A 19,965-nucleotide genomic window follows, 5' to 3' on the forward strand; every position below is an offset into this window, starting at 1 on the left:
CTTACGCTGCCTACTGCACATATGTGATGCACGTTCTGTGGCTGCAGCACAGGTAGTGGCAGGTTGAGTGAGGCTGACCGTGAAAGAGATGCATGAGAGGGTGAGTATGGGATAGAGCCATGAGATTGTATGAGGGTTGGGTTGAGTGGCAGTGGCGGGATGAGTACTGGCGAGGTGAGTAAGCGCAGGTAAGATGAGGATGAGCTTTGAGTGGGTGTGAGGGGTGATGTGACAGAGTAGTGTTGGCAGTGCAGAAGGAGATGTGGGGTGGGGGTGGTGATGTAGCAGATGGAGTGTAGGGGAATGAGTAAGTGTACTCACTTTGGCTGACCTACTTAGGTCATTGCAGTGCCTCCTGCACTGTATGCAGGTGCGTGATATGTTGGTGGTGCAGGTGACCTCCTCTGCCACCTCGAGCCAGGCCTTCTTGGTGGCAGAGGCAGGCCGCTTCCTCCTGCCCGCCGGGGGGGGGGGGATGATCTCTGTCCTCCCCCTCCTCCTCACCCCATCCAATGATACCTGGAGTGAGGCAACATTAAACTGGGAGCAGCCTTCCCCCTGGGCTGCTCCATGCTGTAATTTTTCCTATTTCTTGCAGCATCTGTCAGTGGAGGACTGCCCCTTTAAATAGAGCTCCTCCAGCTGACAGACCTTACTGCGCATGCGCAGCCCGCCCGACGCGCAGCTCAGCAGCGGGGAACCCGGAAGACCAGGTAAATGGATCCAATTAGCCTGCAATCGTGCGCGGGGCAGACTGATTTCACCGGGCGCGTTACCCACGCGGCCAATAGATCCCCCCCCGCCGCGAACCCGCCGCCCTCCTAATATCGAGCCCAATGCCTTTAGACTTGTCTTTTTAAGATGGCTAGTCATCTTAGTTTTATTTTGCCCTATTTGTTTATCGCCCTTGTTTTCTCTGCCTTCCACTATTGCTTCTTCCCTTTCTGTCTTTTGTTTCTATCCTGGTTTCCCACTCCTCTGTCTCCCTGCTCAGGTTCCCATCCCCCTGCCATTCTAGTTTAAACCTACCCCAACAGCACGAGCAAACACCCCCGCGAGGACATCGTTCCTGGTCCTGCTCGGGTGTAACCCGTCCCGCTTGTACAGGTCCCACCTTCCCCAGAACCGGTCCCAATATCCCAGGAATCTAAATCCCTCCCTCCTACACCATCCCTGCAGCCACGCATTCATCTGGTCTAGTCTCTTGTTCCTATACTCACTAGCACGTGGCACTGGTAGCAATCCTGAGATCACTACCTTTGAGGTCCTGCTACAAGAGCAGGTCAGAGGCTGGGTATTCTGCGGCGAGTGACTCACCTCCTGACTCCCCAAAGCCTTCCCACCATCTACAAGGCACAAGTCAGGAGTGTGATGGAATACTCTCCACTTGCTTGGATGAGTGCAGCTCCAACAACACTCAAGAAGCTCAACACCATCCAGGACAAAGCAGCCCGCTTGATTGGAACCCCATCCACCACCCTAAACATTCACTCCCTTCACCACCGGCGCACCGTGGCTGCAGTGTGTACCATCCACAGGATGCACTGCAGCAGCTCGCCAAGGCTTCTTTGACAGCACCTCCCAAACCCGCGGCCTCTTCACCTAGAAGGACAAGAGCAGCAGGTACATGGGAACACCACCACCTACACGTTGCCCTCCAAGTCACACACCATCCCGACTTGGAAATATATCGCCGTTCCTTCATCGTCGCTGGGTCAAAATCCTGGAACTCCCTTCCTAACAGCACTGTGGGAGCACCGTCACCACACAGGCTGCAGAGGTTCAAGAAGGTGGCTCACCACCACCTTCTCAAGGGCAATTAGGGATGGGCAATAAATGGCAGCCTCGCCAGCGACGCCCACATCCCATGAACGAATAAAAAAAAAATTATCTCCTAACTCCTTAAATTCACCTTGCAGGACCTCATCCCTTTTTTTTAAACCTATGTCGTTGGTACTGATATGGACCACGACTACTGGCTGTTCACCCTCCCCCTCCAGAATGCCCTACAGCCGTTCCGTGACATCCTTGACCCTAGCACCAGGGAGGCAACATACCATCCTGGAGTCACGTTTGCGGCCGCAGAAACGCCTATCTGTTCCCCTTACAATTGAATCCCCTATCAATATAGCCCTGCCACTCTTATTCCTCCCCTCCTGTGCAGCAGCGCCACCTGTGGTGCCACGAACTTGCCTCATGCTGCTTTCCCTAATAAGCCATCTCCCCCAACAGTATCCAAAGCGGTATATCTGTTTGAGAGGGAGATGGCCCCAGGGGACTCCTGCTTTACCTGCCTAGTCCTTTTACTCTGCCTGGCGGTCACCCATTTCCTTTCTGTCTGCGTAATCTTTACCTGCGATGTGACCACCTCACTGAACGTGCTATCCACGATAATCTCAGCATCGCGGATGCTCCACAGTGAATCCACCCGCAGCTCCAACTCCGAAATGCGGTTGGTCGGTAGCTGCAGCTGGATACACTTCCTGCACACATGGTCGCCAGGGACACCTGTAGTGTCCATGACTTCCCACATAGTGCAGGAGGAGCATATCACGGGTGCGAGCTCGGCTGCCATGACTTGCCCTAGATTTACACTGCGTTCACCTCTCAGGCTCTCTTCCCGCTCTCTAGACTCTCCTTTTACACTGCGCTCATTTCTCGGAACTCTGCTTTTACACTGCGCTCACCTCTCGGACTCTACTCCCGCTCTCGGACTCTCCTTTTACACCACGCTCACCTCTCGGACTCTCCTCCTGCTCTCGGATTCTCCTTTTACACTGAAGGAAGAGAACCCACCTCCTCTACCCAGTCTGGGTCCAGTCCCACATCTTGGTTGACTCTTTATCGCCTTCTGAAGTGGCTTAACGATTGTAAAAAGAAAACTGCTGTAAACTGGCCCACCACCACCTTCTCAGAGCATCTAGGGATGGGGAATAAATACAGTGTTGCTATATCTCGAGAACAAATCGAAAAAAAATCTTGAGTTTATGCCTGTTAGTTACTGATTCACCAACAGGAAGGGTGGGGGTGGAGTATTTTGACCTTAATTTTAAAGCTGTTTATTACACAGAAACAACAGCGGGCAGGAGCCACAATCTAGCACACAGAGAAAATAATTATTACCCATTGCTCAAATTGCATTTTCAATTGTTTAAATGTTGATCTGGCTGCTATAAAACTGCTCTGCAATATTAATGGACTGTCCTCAACAGCAGTGGGGGCAATGCAAGTGGCCCATAGGTTCAGTCTAATTGGGTGTTTTATGCTGTACTTGGATCTGGTTCACATAACCCAGCATAACACATTATTTATTTCACAGGCATAGTGCATGGATTCTATTAACTTCAAAAGATTATATAAAAGATGAAGAAAAACAAAGCAAAACCAACAGAGAATCTACTGAAAAGAAACAGACCATTTAAATTCTAAAGGGGTAAACTGCGACTAACAACCCGACCACAGACAAACTTTACCACGTAAACAGGTCATAGAAAAACACGTACATTTGACCATTCACTGAAGCTGCGCCCTTTACAAAAGGTCATATAAACATGCAACTACTATCTACAATTCAACCCACTCAAGATCAAAATCACCCTACAAAAGTTCAATTGAACTATCTCAGCTAAGCCCACTGAGTTTCTTGATAACATCATTGCCATTTTAACATTTCCAGGTGACTTATCACAATTGCGCTCAAATAAACAATTTAACAATTACATTGGAGTTACTAGGGCGTTTCCTCCCCTTCCCCAGCAGCCCCACCCCCTCAAAAGTTTCTCCCCTCCATTCCAGAGGACGGTGACTCATCCTGGGGTACAGCTCAACAGGCACCACCGACACTTCCACACCTTCCCTAAGCAGCCCTACTTCACGTGCAAGCCTCGCTAGTAAATGTCAGTGGGTTATTTGACTGTGGGAGGTTCCACGGGTGAACCAAATCTGTTTTCACTCGGTACACACACACGCGCACGCACATGTTCCAGCAGGGGTCATTCGATAGCAATCTTGGCTGATTTCTCTCCTCCTTGGCCCACGGGTACTGAGGCCAAATATAGCATCCCAACTACTGAAACAGCTAACCCAGCATGGACCGGGTATTAAACCTGGCTCTGCATGACTTATAGTTCTGAAAATGTTTCACAGTCCGGTGAGTAAAATTACTCCCTCATGGTTATTACTTCAGAATGTATCTCAATGTTCTGAGTCAATCGGGCTATTTAAACTAATTTCAGAACGTCAAGTGATACATAACCTTACTACATTTACAGCAGGTCTGCTTTAGATCCTCTACTAGAAAATTATGATGGAAACAAAAACTGTACATAAATTTTATACAAATAAAACAAGTGACATAATATGCTGAAAATATTCTTCACCATAGATGAAATACAATTATCTTATTACACTTAAATTGCCACATGGGACTAAATTATGTGCCCTCACCTTGTAATACTTGGTTCCAGTGTCATTCTGAAACAGTGTAAGGCACTTGCTGTCTAGCCTCCAGTAATGTCGTTTTCGCTGTGAGAGACAAAATCACTATGAATTAATTTCCTATTTAACATCAAGACCATATTAAGATAATTTTATTAAATAGAAACATGAGCCTGGTTTTAGCCGCCAAGCCTGTTCAGATCAAGTGTGTCCTGACACAAGGATTACACAGTCTGATACCAAGATGTTGCCTGCAATAATTCATGTTAATACAATGAAACTTTCGAAAGAATGAAGCCTTCCAATTTAATACTTTTGCCTTCACCAGATTGTAAACGTTATGAAAGTAGATCAAAGGTTTTTGGATTAGAAAGGAAAAGGAAAGACCACATTAGCATTTAGTCTTGAAAAGGTTCCGTCCATGCTCCCATAGATTTCTTGCAATTCTGCTATGTATTAAGGGAAAATACCCAACACCTCCAACTTTTGTAGAGCAACACTCTCAATAAATCATGTTACCTCTGTAAGCCCTTCATGCGTATCAACCAATATAGGTTCCATATATACAGGAGTTCCATAAATACAACAGCTGTACCTGAGGACTAGAGGATAGTGCATGTTAAACAGCATTCAGAAAAAGAGCGAATATGCACCTGAGAATTATAGAGTGGAAAATCTATCAGCAGTGATGAAAATGCTCAACAGTATTTTAGGGAGTCTAAACAGCACAGAATGAATGCTTATCATGGTGATGAATGCGTAATGAATGCTTATCTTGGTGTTGCGAGTTGCTGTTGTTAAAAGTGAAGCTGTTATCAATAAGACTAATTATGAACTGGGATGTAGCTCAAGAACAATTCGCAATAAGAGAAAACAAATAACTAACTGTACATTGATCACAGTTGGAATAATGCATCCAGTTTTGGACACACTACATTTAAAACAGACAGCGATGCACTGGAAAAGGCTGAGATAAGAAGAAAAGGGACGATTGTGGGAACGACAACTCGCAATTATATAGTGCCTTTAATGTAGAAAAATGACCCAGGAAGTTTCACAGAGACTTAAGAAAAAAATGGACATTAAGCTTGATCAAATAGATGGGTTTTAAGGAGGATAGAGAGGCAGACGGGTGTAGAACGGGAATACCAGACCATGGGGCCTAGGCGGCTGAAGACATGGCTGAGAATAATGAGGCAAAAGAAGGAAAAGATGCACAGGAGTCTGGAGTTAAACACAAGGATGAGAATTTCAAATTTAAGAGCCAATGTAGGTCAGCCAGAACATGGTTCATGGGTAAGCAGGACTTGATGCAGGATAAGATACAGGCAGAAGAGTTTTGGAGGAGCGTAAAGTTTACATTGGGTGGAGGATGGGAGGCTGACCAAGAAAGCATTGGAATAAATTGAATCTAGAGATGATAAAGGCATAAATCAGAGTTTCAGTGGAAAATAGGCTCAGGTAAGGGTGGTTAGGGAGATGGAATTAGGCGGCTTTGGTGATGAAGACGACATGGGGTCAGAAACTTACTTCAAGGTTGAACAGAGTGCCGAGGTTGTGAAGACTCACAGAAAAGAAGATCGAAAGGTGTCGTAATCTGGAGCTTTTAAAATGCTGGGAGCAATATATAATGCTGATGTAAGGAAGGTTATCTGTCTAGGATAGCGAACACAGAACAAGAATGCCAAGTACAAAAGTAACAAATCTCAAGCCAAACAACAGATTCTAATTGATCTTTTATTATCCCCTTTTCCCCCTGAACTATAGATACTTGTTACTGTAGTTAGGCTGTGTCAACTAATGACTTTAGGGGAAAAAAAGGAGTTGAATAAGTATTCGGTGAGGAGTTGGATTGAGATTTATAAGATTAAGCACCGATAAAGATAATTGAATGCAATGTGGAACATGATGTGAGCTGATGCATTGTGGAAACAATGAGTCAAGGAAGGCAGTTGCTCAAAATGAATAATATAGGATGTAGGGTTACATAGAAGTTCTGACAATTTGTTCATTTACTTTGGGGAACAGAGAAAAACCTCATAGCATCTCACCTTGAGATTAAACAGGTTAGGAAGAAGCAGGCTTGATGTGCCAAATGGCCTATTTTCTTTTCAAGCTTTATGTTTTATGTATTCATGGCAGCTTTGCATAAATTAAAGTTCTTGTCAGTGCTCCAATGTATTGCCAAACAAAGTCGCAGAACATGGCTTCCTTTACTTGTGCCACTGAGTGGGGAAATTTTAAAAAAGCATGACACTTTCTCATTTGGAGAGAGGGCAAGTCAAAGGGACAATCTACACCTTTCGGTCAATGGCTGGGCACTTCAGCACATTGTGCCATGGAGTACTTGGATGCAAACTCAACCCAATTATTCTCCTTTGCCCATCCCTACTTTCACATCTCAGACATTCCTTCAGAGGCATGTGTCAAATGGAGTTCAGGAAATTCAACACCAAGACAGAAGGACAAATCCGAAGGCACAACACTCTGCATTTCCCACCTCTTGGTTCAGGTGGGAAGTTCAACCTGATTGAAGAGCTATATTGGCTGAAGCCTGTAAGCAAGGTAAAAACCCTTGTAAAACGTGACAAATTGAGAAATAAAGTCTGACTACTATTGCACAAGGAATGACCTTTGAAGGGAAGCCCTTCTGTTCATCAATTTAAGATCCTTATTAGAATTATTAGAAAAAAATCTTTTTTAGAATTCTTTAATCGCAAAAAAAAATCATATTGCAAGTGGGAGGATAGAATGCAGCACTGCATTCATGTTTTAGTATGCGTGCAAATACTGCCACTTTTCTCAACTTCACAATGATGTGAGGAGGAAATGAAAACATCCTAACATCATGTACTCTTTCACTCTCTTGCCTTTTTTGTCTCTTCACAGCCATCTGGTTGTGAAACTTGCCAATTCATGCTATTCGTGCCTTTTTTCTTTCTTATTCAGCAGCAAATTACAGAAGGTTATGGAAGTGAGGTGATCCCATAATTCATAGCACAAGTGAAAGGGATCTATAAAAAGCATACAGTGCACAGTTTCCACTGTTGAAACACAGAATAAAAAGGCTTCTAGGTACAAAGTTATAAATCCAGCCCCTTCCAACAGGAATAGTGGGGTGGGGTTCCCCTGTAGAATTAGGTCATCTTGGTCAATCGAGGATTTGGGACTTTCCCATCAAGAAACGCAAAACCAAGGCGGCGACAGCAGTCAAAAGTGCCTGTGCAGTCAGAGTGTGGGGACAGTGCATAGGCTGATGAAGTTGGCAGTGCATCACAAGCATGTTCAGTTAACCAAAGTGTCAACCTGGCAGTTTTGATCCATCAAGTTAAAGCTCATTTTTGTTTTAAATTTGTGTCTTTTTGGAAAATTGTTTGTGTTTATCAAGGTGAGGGATGTCAGAGCTGGGTGATGGAAAAAAGTTTCCATTTTGGCAACCCAATGTCAACCTCAAGCATTCACAGGTCAGATACATAACTTGACGAGATGCAAAATAAAGCTCTCTATCTCTACCACAACAAAATACCTTAAAACTAATCTTAAAAACACCTTTTTTGACCGGTGTGACATTTCCATTTTCCAACCACCTATCTTTACAGTCTCTGAGCGAGAATTCTAATTCAGGCCCAAAACTTCTATCTTCACAAATTTTAGCGGAAAGGTATGCCTGTGTAAAAAGTAATGGAATAGAATTTTTCTACTTTTTTCAATAACATTAGCAAAGACTTTCAGCCCCTTAGTGTCCATTTGTGCCAAACTATAAGTAGCTGTGCTCTAGGAACTCAAAGCCATTATGAACTGGATTGAAGCTGCCCAAAACTACACTCATTTGACACAGATCCCATATAGCCAACAGGAAGTTCACCTACATCTCATAAATCATGCTTGGATTAGAACTTGGGCCCCAGAGGTGAGAAACAATTTGTTGAACTATTGCACTACTCCATCCCTCATTCATCCAGTTCTGAAGTCATCTGAAATTAAGCCATGCTGGACAGCAAAATATATTAGCCAGAAATTTTTGGTAATACTGTTTGGACAAATGTTTAGTGCATTCATATGGGACAAATGTTTAGTGCATTCATATGGACCTCTTTTACAATAAGTTAAAATAGCGGACGATGCAATATCATACGAGTTTGTTAAATGTTCACTAATATAGAAATGGTAGATTGTTCACTAGAAACGGTAATTTCTAGCCCATTGTCTGACAGGCTGGCAGTGCCCTTTAGAACATTAACTGTTCAAAACAAATCCTTAACAATCAGCAGAATTGCTGGAAATCTGATAGACTTGTGGAAGAGATCATGAATTATTTTGGACTTTTTTTTGTTAAATGTTTTTGAAAATTTTCTGTGTGTTCATCAGGGATGTTAACACTGGAGAATAGAACTCTTCGCACTTCAGGCACACAAATGTCAGGATCAAGCAATTTCTGGTCAGATATAATACAGCCAGATGCAGAGTTAAGCTCCCTCTACTTTGCCTCAGTAATAAGCCTCAGCTCCAATTAGCCTCTACTGCACCACTGTGATATTTTTTCCATTTCTTACACCAGCAATGTTGTGGCTTTTCTGAATGAGATTATCGATCAATGCTGAATTAGATACATTTTTGTACTGTCGGTTAAGGACTGGATTCAGACTGCCCAAAGTCATTTCATACTGAAACCTATAGGGAGACAAAGGAAACTTCCATTCCATCAATCGGTGCTGGATTTTAACCAGGTCCCAAAGGTGACAGGCTAATACCTAAGCCACTTGGCCACTCGGTTATCTTGTTCAATGTTTTATAGCACATTTGCACAATTTATCTAAGGATTAATTTGCCAAGTGCATGTTCAATTAGCTTGTAATGAACAAGCATCATTCCTACTTGCAATGTACAGTGCTTAAATCCAACATTTTCTCAGTTCACAAACCATAACACATCATAATCTTTGTACCTTGCTGAACTTCTCTCTTCGGAATAGTAAAAGTCTAATCAAATATTCAAGTTTGGTTTTATAGCTGAGTAGCTGATGTCTACAGATATCCCAATTCAATTAGCTCTACAAATACAGTTTCAAAAGTAAAGTACTTACTAGATTGTCTTTGCTGGTGTAGTGGACCATCCAACCTTCTCTCACCATTGTACTGCTCTTCCTTTTTGTGTGCTTGACAGATTGTACTACCCTCATGAGAGGAATATTGTTGCTCGTTGAAGGACTAGAACAAAATGTTCTAAGTTACTGAACAAAGAATTAACTATACAGAATTCAGATCATGGATTGTGAATACAATAATCTATCAAAATGTATTTTTTGTGCTTTCTAAAACTGCTTAACATAACATTTATTTTGACCAAATACAATATTAAACAGAACAGAATCTGAAGGAAGCATTCAACAACAAGAATAGCATCAGTCTGATATCAATCATACTTATTAGGAAAATAAACAATGGCCACTAAATCGTACAAAACGCTTTATTATACCTCCATAAATGTATGTGGTGATCAAGAAGCCTCTCATGAACCAGCAAGATGGCAGGTCTTTAAAGTGCTGGAAAGTATAGTAATCTAGATTTAGACAGGTTATTTAAATTCAATTGTGTCTGCAGAACTGGAGGATATAAGCATAAAATTTAGAAGGCCCAAGTGAGATTAGAAATTAAAATCTTCTTCCTCCATATTGTAAATTTGTGGAAGACTTTTGTCAAAATCAGATAATGGCATTTTGATTAACTCCTTTAAAATCAAAAATTGGATAAATAGCTGCCCAGGAGTAGGACTGAAGATTAGAAGGATAGCGTAAAAATAGAAATGATCAAATACTCTGTGGAGCATGGCGGTCGCTTTGCTACTGGAACCATCACTTTAAAGTATGTTGAAACTTTAAATTGAAATCATTCAGCTTTGCTAGAATACCTTGGGGTGGGGGGTCAGAGAGAAATTTCACAGAACTTAATCCTCTTGGAAGTTTTGCCTGCAGTTATGCAGTTCCCTTGGAAGTTTAAATAAACTAAGTAGAGTCCATCATAGGGCAAATTGTATTATTAGTTTATGAAAGGTACGGGCTTGATGGACTGAACAGCCCCATCTTGTTCCATACTTTATTATATTTTGCCATTTTTGAAGAAATTCCCCCTCCCTCCAAGTAGATCTGGCTTATTGCCTCAGTGACCCATTCTACACCAAGTAGTGATCCTTAAATGTGGTTTTCTTACCACTGAAAGAGAGGCTTATTAATAACCGCAGAAAGATTTTGCATGGCCACAACCACATAATGAATGCATGCAACCTACCTGAAATTGGTTTCAGATACAGGTAAGTACTATAACCGTCACAGGAGTACCACAGCTGGCCCAATCTTCATAAGTATATCCAAAAATGCCAATTTTAACAATTTGTTAATATACAGCATCAGATCTGCTTCCAAAATATCAGATTCTAACTGTAATCCAACAATACAGTAAACACAACATCTGAGTCTTAAGTACAATTGGAAGTCCATTGATCATTGCCAAACTCACAGATTTCTTACTCAATTTGATAGTTACTGAGGTATATAGTGAAAGGGCTACCTGATTGTCCTGACAGGTTCTTCATCTTTGTCACCATCCAGATCAGATGAGTCCATAAAATACAACTTCTCTTCTGATGTGGACGGCTCCTCGGTGTCGTCCAACATCCTGCTACCATCACTGTTTATGTCACTGCTATCAACCTCCATGGGCATATCTAAATCAGGTCCTGGGCTGGCTGGCTCTGCAAATAGTAATTGCATTAAGGTTACTACATAGGTTTCTAGTGATGAGATAGGATATCTGTGATAATAGTTAACCATTTAATGTACTGGAACTCTCCCAAATGCTCAGCGAGTTTACCCAGTAAGTTCATGGGCCGTGCAGGCCAAGAAAGTCCTCAATTCAATTCCTAGTCTGTGTTGAATTATCTGACCTCACCGAGGAAGGTGGTGAGATTGCTACAATTGGCCTCAGCGCCCATGCTAAGGAGGGTAAAATCAGCCAAGACTCCTGCTCACTATCCAGCTACCCTTACACCAAGTGAAGACAGGATCAGGATTGGCAGTGATGCCTCCCATAGTTGAATGGCTTGCCAACACTCATCTTCACGGCTTGCATGTAAATAATGACAAGTGAGCAAAGTATCAGACTGTGCTAAGTTCCTGTGGAATCATATCCCAGCTAGGACTAAACGCCTTCAGGGGAGGAGGGATGAGAAGAGAAATTGGTGAAGATTTGAAAAGCATTGTACAGTATAACAGTACCTTTGTGAAACATATATCATCTGGTTTTCTTATTTTAGTCAAAAATTATTTGAATGTACAGAATAGTTTGAAAACCAAAATCAGTGAAACTTAAATCAAAAAAATACCCTGATTGGCATTCTTAAAAACAGGAACAGCCCAGTATATTTGTTTCAATTTTTTTTTTTTAAAAGTCACCAAATACAATTCATTACATAGGATTTACAGCACAGAAACAGACCATTCGGCCCAACAGGTCTCTGCTTGTATTTATGCTCCACATCTGGCTCCTCCCACCTTACCATCTCACCCTATCAACATATCCTTCTATTCCTTTCTCCCTTATCTAGCTTCCCCTTAAATGCGTCTATGCTATTCGCCTTAGCCACTCCATGTGGTAACGAGTTCCATTCTCACCACTCTCTGAGTAAAGTAGTTTCTCCTGAATTCCCTATTGGATTTATTAGTGATTATCTTATATTTATGGTCCCTAGTTTTGGACTCCTCCACAAGTGGAAACATCTTCTCTACGTCTACCCTTTCAAACCCCTTCATAATTTTCAATCCTCTATTTGATCACGTCTCAGTCTTCTCTTCTGTAGAGAAAAGAGCCTCAGCCTGTTCAGCCTTTCTGGATAGTTGTACCCTCTCAGTTTTGCTATCATCCGTGTAAATCTTTTTTGGCATTTTCTCCAGTGCTTCTATAGCCTTTTTGTAATATGGAGACCTTGGTTGCACCCCCTCTAAGGCAAGTATATCCTTCCTTAGGCAAGAAGACCAAAACTGTACAAAGTACTCCAGATGTGGTTTCACCAGAGCCCTATATAATTGCAGCAAGACCTCCTTACTCTTATACTCCAACCCCCTTGCAATAAAGGTTAGTGCTTGGGCCACAGCTGTTTATAACCTGTATCAATGACTAAGATGAGGGGACCGAGTTTGCTGATGATACAAAGCTAGTTGGGAAAGTAAGCTGTCAGCAGGATGCAAAGAGGCTGCAAAGGGACATAGACAGGTTAAGTGAGTGAGTGAGAAGGTGGCAAATGGAGTATAATGTGGGGAAATGTGAAATTATCCACTTTGGTAGGAAGAATAGAAAAGCAGAATATTTTTTTTAAAAGATGAGAGACTAAGAAATGTTGGTAGTCAGAGGGATTGGAGTGTCCTTTACATGAATCACAAAAAGTTAACATGCAGGTATAGCAAGCAATTAGGAAGGCAAATGTTAGGTTGGCCTTTTGCCTAGATAGATTCCAGGAACGAGAGGGTTGTCCTTTGAGGAGAGATTGAGTAGAATGGGCCTATACTCTCGAGTTGAGAAGAATGAGAGGTGATCTCATCGAAACGTATAAAATTCTTAGAGGGCTTGACAGGGCAGATGCTGTGGGGCTTTTTCCCCTGGCTGGACAGTCTAGAACTAGAGGTCATAGTCTCAGGATAAGGGGTTGGCCATTTAGGACTGAGATGAGGAACAATTTCTTCACTCAGAGTCGTGAATCTTTAGAATTCTCTACCCCAGAGGGCTGTGATGCTCAGTGAGTTATTCAAGACTGAGATCGATGGATATTTGATATAAGGGAATCAAGGGATATGGGGATAGGGTGGGAAAGTGGAGTTGAGGTAGAAGTTCAGCCATGATCTTACTGAATGGCTGAGCAGGCTTGAGGGGCGGATGGCCTACTCCTGCTCCTATTTCTTATGCTCTTGTGTAGAACTGTGCATAGTGTGGCCTAACCAAGGTTCTAAACAAGTTTAACATAACTTCTCTGCTTTTGAATTCTATTCCTCTGGAAATGGACCCCAGTGCTTTGTTTGCACTTTTTGTGGCTTTGTTAATCTGCATTGCTACTTTTAATGATTTGTGAATCTCCTAGATCCCTTTGTGCCACTACCACATTTAGGCTTTTATTTTCCAAGGAGGAGGTGGCTTCTTTATTCCTCCTATCAAAATGCACTACCTCACACTTATCTATATTGAAATTCATTTGCCATTCACATGCCCATTCAGCAAGTTTGTTAACATCTTATACTTTGTCGCAGTCTTCCTCAGTATTAACTATACCCCCCAATTTGGTGTCATCCGCAAATTTTAGTATTGAATTCCTTTCGAAAAGGATGGTGAGGAATAAAGGGATCTTAATTAGAATAGTTTTGCTCTCAATCCATACAAATCTAAGCTATTTTTACGAGTCCTTTGTACATAATGCCAATTGTTCTGCAAAGAGCATGCATTGTTGAAGAAAATAATCATGCCTATGAATCCCAGACTATTAGCTAACATCATTGCTGCAAGTTTGCCTCATATGTATTGTTCCAGCACCTGCTTTTCTATCAATCATCTTTGTTTCATTTTTTTTACTGCTTTAGATTGCTCTGTCTTGAAAGTCAAAAATCTTAAGTATAATATTTTTTTTAAGATGTGGCACAAGCTTTTAAACATTGCAAAACTGACAAAATAGTAAACCTTTTACTATTGTTGCCCATAGTATGAGAAGTATTTTATACAGCATATTTATCCTATAACACTAAAAGTTATTTCACATATGTGTATGTGGAATTTATAACAAAGAAGTGTGATAACAATCCAAACTTCCAGAAGCTAACAGTAATTGAAAAAATGTATTCAACCATAAGTGTCAACCGGAATCATAGCTACTAAGGTCAAATAACGGTGGAGCTTTCTACAGAAAATCTTTTATTTTCTAAAGCACTCTCAGATGTTCTTTTGCACGAGAAGCACAATATAAATAAGTACTAGCTGGCATTGTCATTGTTGTTATTTTATACTCATGTATAAAATAACCCACCTGCTTCAATCCCATTTTATATGCTAGCACACACAATATTCAACAAATCTTTACTTCTGTAAGCAGAGAAGGTTTACTAAAATTACTTACAGATGTAGATTAAAGGCTTCCCAATAGTTGATTAACAGTGCAGACTGATTCAACGGGTAAAGCTGTTGAAAATGATGACGCCTATCATTTTTCAGCTGTATTTGTGAATTATATTTACGAAAAGCAAATTTTCACTGCTCCAGGGGCTTTTTAATTAGGTGCACAGTGCATTTTTCGTAGTCCATGGGCTCAATTTTGAAATGATGGCAGGATGGCAGCGGGGCAAGGGCTGGAATCAAGGTGTGTGCAGCAAACCCAAATTAAAAAAAACCTTACCTTTCCCCACATGATTACGACTTAATTGATGCTCATTGATCTTGGTTCCAGGTTTCGTGCCCGGCAGCCAGCCTGATTGAGCTGCAACGTCGGTGTTGGGGGGGGGGGGGGGCGGGGGGAAGAGAGAGAGTGAGAGAGAGAGAGAGAGAGAGAGAGAGAGAAAAAAAGAGAGAAAAAGAACATCAGGGTGGGGGGTGAAAGATCAAAGAGACATCAGGGTGGGGGGGGGGGGTGAGAGATCGAAGAAGAGACATTGGGGTATGAGAGATCGGAGAAGAGACACTGGATCAGGGGGTGCAGGTGACATTGTTGGAAAGGTAGGTGTATTTAATTTTTGAAGTTCTGAAATGTAATTTTATTTAATTTATTTAGTTTATTTTTTTTAACCGATCCGGCTCTCCGTGAATTGGAAGCAGTGGGAAAGCCGCCCAGGTAAGTTTAAAATCGTTTTAACTACCTAATATGTCAGAAATGAAGTACCTTAAGTACCTCAATGAGGTACATTTGCTTCTTTAAATATCATCCTGCTGGCTTTAATTGCTGACAGGACTTCAGAGTTCGGGAACGCCGCACGCACCCAGATGACTTTGGGTCGTTCCTCAGCGGGTTGGAGCCGGGAATCCTGCCCGCTCCAGAAAATCCTGATTTTCGCTCCCCCCCACCCCGCCCCCAACGCACCTGCACTTTCTTTTGAAAATCGAGCCCCAGGTTGAAGTATACAATGAATATTTAGAGCTTTAGACTTTTCCTCTCGACCCATTCTCCATGCCCCAACTTATCTCCACGCACCCACCCACCATTCAGTTTTCTGATAAGTTTTCAAGCACTTACCAGGTGGCATATTTTTAATAAACAGTCTTCCTCCTTTCTGTCTACATACACAAGAATGCAAAAATGGGGTAAAATTCTCTGAGAATGTACATGTAAAGAGGATATTAAGAACAATTTTAAATCCTTGTATTGATTTTATATAAATTGATTGAACAGGCCACAAAAGCATTTAAGTATTTACAGGCAGTAGGAATAACATTCCTCTCACGCCAGAATGGTATATGGAAGTACATAAAAATGACAACACAGAAACAAGCCATTCAGCCCAACAAGTCCACGTTGGCATTTACCTTCCACCAAATAGACCTAATCATATTTACCCATCCTGTTCCCACATCCCTTTATCTCTGTCCCTTCATCCATCTATCCAATCTAATCTTGAATGTTGACTTAAGTTTTTACCTCAACCACTAACCCCAGAAGTGAATTCCACAACCCTACGATTCTCTGTGTAAAGAGGTTTCTCTAGCTCTCTGTTCTAAATCTCTCATCTTTAAGCTTGAATCTATGGACCCTCATTCCAGGCCCCTTATTTACTGGAAACAGTCTGCTTCAATATGCCCTGTCCCATCCTTTCATAGTTTTAAACACTTCTATCATATCATCCCATAATTGGTGTTGTTCTAACCAAAACAAAAAACCAATCTTACAAGTCTTCGTATTTGTATTTCCTCATACCAGGCAGCATCGTCGTGAATCTGGATTTTACCCTCTCTAAAGTCTCAGTATTGTTCCTATGGTGTGAAATCTAATGCTACACATAGTACTCTAATAGAGGTTTAATTAAGGCTTTATACAGGCTCATCATTACCTCTTGGCTTTTATATTACATACCTCGTGATAAAACCTAGAATTCCATTAGCTTTTTAAAAAAAAATAACCTTAGATGACGTGCCACCTATAACGCCCTATGATCCTGTACCCCCAAATCCCTCCATTCTTTGCAGCACAAAGCCAACTGGTATGGGCTAGATTACAATGAGTTTTGCTTTTGGAGGACTAGAGTTTTAAGATATTAAGGGCTACACAATGACAGTAAAATTGCAACACAAATCTTAAAACAAAAGCTCTGCATTCAATCAAATGATTCAATTTCTTCAACATTGGATACCAGGATATGACATGACTTTCGACTAATTCACATGCATTTCCTTACCTCCATTAAAGACGACTTCACCAAGGCAGTCCCTGGGCACCTTGGATGCACATCGCTTGTGACAATTAAACTTGCAATCTGTAAAATCAGAGTAAGCTAAGTGAAATGTCAATGGAATGCACAGGTGCCTCCGTCACATTACAGCTGATATTTTAACAAGTTTACCACTGAATAGAAATATGAAGTATTACTGGGGATGCAAGACTAAACATTGATTTAGTCTCAATGCTACACACTTCAATCACTGCAGTTAGTTCATAAAAACTAATTTTAACTGAAAAGTATAATTTTAGTTTGAAGTATTTCAGTTTTGTAGATTGTGTGCAAATACATTGGAAAAGTGAAATGTGAAAAGTGTTTTGTATCAATAAGTACATGGGTATACATGGAGTACAGTCAACTTATGGGGATTCAATAAAGACATAAGAAATTAATTTTAAAATTTAATTCGGCAAGTCTTCCAATTATCCCTCAACGCTATGTATAAACTGGAGAAGCAATGTGATACAAGATGTTAATGAATTGAGAAATAGCAGTATACAAGCATATAAATAGAAAAAGATAACATATTTACAAAGCTCCAAGAAATACGAACGCATAGAAATTACACTGCAGCATAAGAGTACTTAATGCTTTCATATGAAGTTTCTTCACCTGTTATTTAACAGATGTATTAACTTGCTTGAATAATAAATGTTCAGAGTTCACATGCTAACATTGCACAGTATAATTTGCAGGTCAAAGTATCGCTTAAGAAGTACTAAATTATTTCAGCTGTTATGACCAAAAAAATGGCAACACATTACTTTAGCCAGAAACAGCATTACTTGTGCTTGTACAGCCCTTACCTCTACATTGCATTCCTTGCCGAAACAAGCCTTTTAATAGCCGCTTGCAATACTGACAGATAGTGGGGCGTGTATAGGAGTGTATGACAAAGGTATGCGGTACTTTCACCCTCCCCAACACCATCTTTTCCATCCAGATTGGACGCCCACTCCATGAGGGGATTCTTTTGCTGGTTTCCTGGTGGCAACGCTGCAACGCCAATCACATGTAATGATTTCAGACTATGCAGTCCAAGTGAAACTGTTTTCATGATGCACACTACATTTTAAATTCTAAAAGCTAAAGAGATCAATTGTTAATCATGCCACACCAAGACTTCGTATAATGTTTTTGAGTGAAAGTTGACTACCTTGGTTTTCTAAACTACCATTAAGTAGATAATGTAGGTTTGGGCACTGAGTTCTTTAGCTCAGCCATGGAATCACCATACAGAGCCCAGCTACTCCTGAGAGAAAGGAAAATTGGAGGGAGATTCACTCTGGACCACTCTTGTGCAGCTCCTAGTCACTGCTTTCACAGTGGTACTGCTGGAGGCTTGGGAATAGGTTATAGACTTGTTCTCTGAATCTTGGATGACATAGGGAGGCCCAAGAAAGAGGAAAATGAGAAAACACTTGGGTAGTAAAAGTCCCATCCCCAAAAAAATCTTGGCTCAAAGTCAGATCTTCCACAGAAGATCTAACTTTGCCAAAAAGTCTGAACACAAAGCAATATTCTTCATCTCCTTTATAACAATTCAGGAGAAATGCAATAACACAGCTGGATGAGACACAGAACAGGGCATATTACCAAAGCTGGGAGCGGAATTGTGATTCTCCACAGCCAACAAATTGAGCCAATGTTCATGGAGATTATTGGTCTATAAAAGGTTACGTACCACCAAAGAACTTACGGCATTGGCACCGGAGACTGAGCATCCAGAAAACTAGATGAATCTCCATTCCAAGGCATTAAAAGCATACCTAACTATACGTTTTAGACTATTAAATCTGCATCGCACATTAATACAATGTAGCCACCTTTTAAAAAAAAATATGGTGGTCACTAGCTTTGAATTTCCATTGTCTGTCTTTACTGTGCTCAATACATTGCAGGAATATAAAGACTTTTTTGCTTTTGACCTTCATAAAAGCACATCATTTTGTCACTATACAGGTCGCTGGTCAGACTACATCGAGTACTGTGCCCAATTTTCATCCCCCAACATGGTGGGTGATATAATGGCCTTGGAAAATGTCCAGAAGAGAGCTACAAGAATGATTCCTAGCTTAAAGAACTTCAGCTACTCAGATAGGCTCAAGGACCTTGGTCTATTTAGAACAGCGTAGACTTATAGGTGACCTGATAGAGGTCTATAAAATAATTAAAGGGCTGGATAGCGTGCTTATTGATAGATTATTCCAATTTAACAGATTGGGGAGGACCGGGGGACGAGTTTAAACTATGTAAGGGTAGGAATAGAATGGGTGTTAGGCTGTTCTTTTCCCAGAGAGTAGTGAGCCTCTAGAATGCATTGCTAGGCTGGTGTGGTGGGTGCTGACTCTCTGTGTCCCTTCAAGAGGGAGTTGGACTGGTTCTTGACGGAGGAAGAGATCGTATCATATACAAGGTAAGTGTCTTTATAGATAACATTTCATCCATGCGATCTCCTGGGATGGTTTCAATCGCCTGAGGAGGTCGAAGAGGAATTTTCCAGAGTATTTTTTCCCTTATTGGCCCTGGGTTTATTCTCTGTTTTTTGACTCTCACAGGAGATTACATGGCTGCAGGGGTTGGGGGGGTGGGGGGTGGGGGGGAGAAAGAGAAAGAGAGAGTGAGGAAGTGTTTAGTCATGATACTCCGGTCATCATGAGTGCGGGGCAGGCTTGATGGACCAGCTGAAATTTTCCTGCCTGTCAATTTCGTATGCTCGTACATGCATAAAGTGGCTAATTTAAATTTCTACGATTCCTGTCAACTTTCTCAATTCTGGTGGGGATGTGCAAATCTGAGCACCTTGCTTACCAGTACAAGACAACAGCATTGCTTCTGTTTTGAGGTGGTGCATTAATGCATTTGCGGAAGTATAGATTTAGATATTTTGTAATTTAGCACGCATTGTAAATGTAGAATAGTCCCTTATTATTATGCTTTCCTCAAGAACTATATGTGTTGGGGTAGTGAGCTATATGAACGTTTCTATTAGAGAGCCATAAGCAAGGTATAAGAGGTATAAATAGGAGAGTGAATATGAATTTGTTTCTTTAAGGAGAAGAATGCAAGGACTACAA

General features: G+C 41.4%; 1 protein-coding gene across 1 annotated transcript in view; it reads right to left on the reverse strand.

Moving 5' to 3' along the window:
- Positions 1–19,965, reverse strand: part of LOC137324433 (serine/threonine-protein kinase D3) — a 296,452-nt gene that overhangs the window by 66,900 nt on the left and 209,587 nt on the right. Inside the window, exons 7-11 of the mRNA XM_067988706.1 lie at positions 17,695–17,884; positions 16,847–16,924; positions 11,001–11,184; positions 9,521–9,644; positions 4,447–4,524 (exon numbers count right to left, since the gene is read on the reverse strand). Coding sequence (XP_067844807.1) covers positions 4,447–4,524; positions 9,521–9,644; positions 11,001–11,184; positions 16,847–16,924; positions 17,695–17,884 — 654 coding nt within the window. The remainder of the gene's footprint in view (positions 1–4,446; positions 4,525–9,520; positions 9,645–11,000; positions 11,185–16,846; positions 16,925–17,694; positions 17,885–19,965) is intronic.

This window comes from Heptranchias perlo, chromosome 8, assembly GCF_035084215.1.
Source record: "Heptranchias perlo isolate sHepPer1 chromosome 8, sHepPer1.hap1, whole genome shotgun sequence".
NCBI classification, from domain to species: domain Eukaryota; kingdom Metazoa; phylum Chordata; class Chondrichthyes; order Hexanchiformes; family Hexanchidae; genus Heptranchias; species Heptranchias perlo.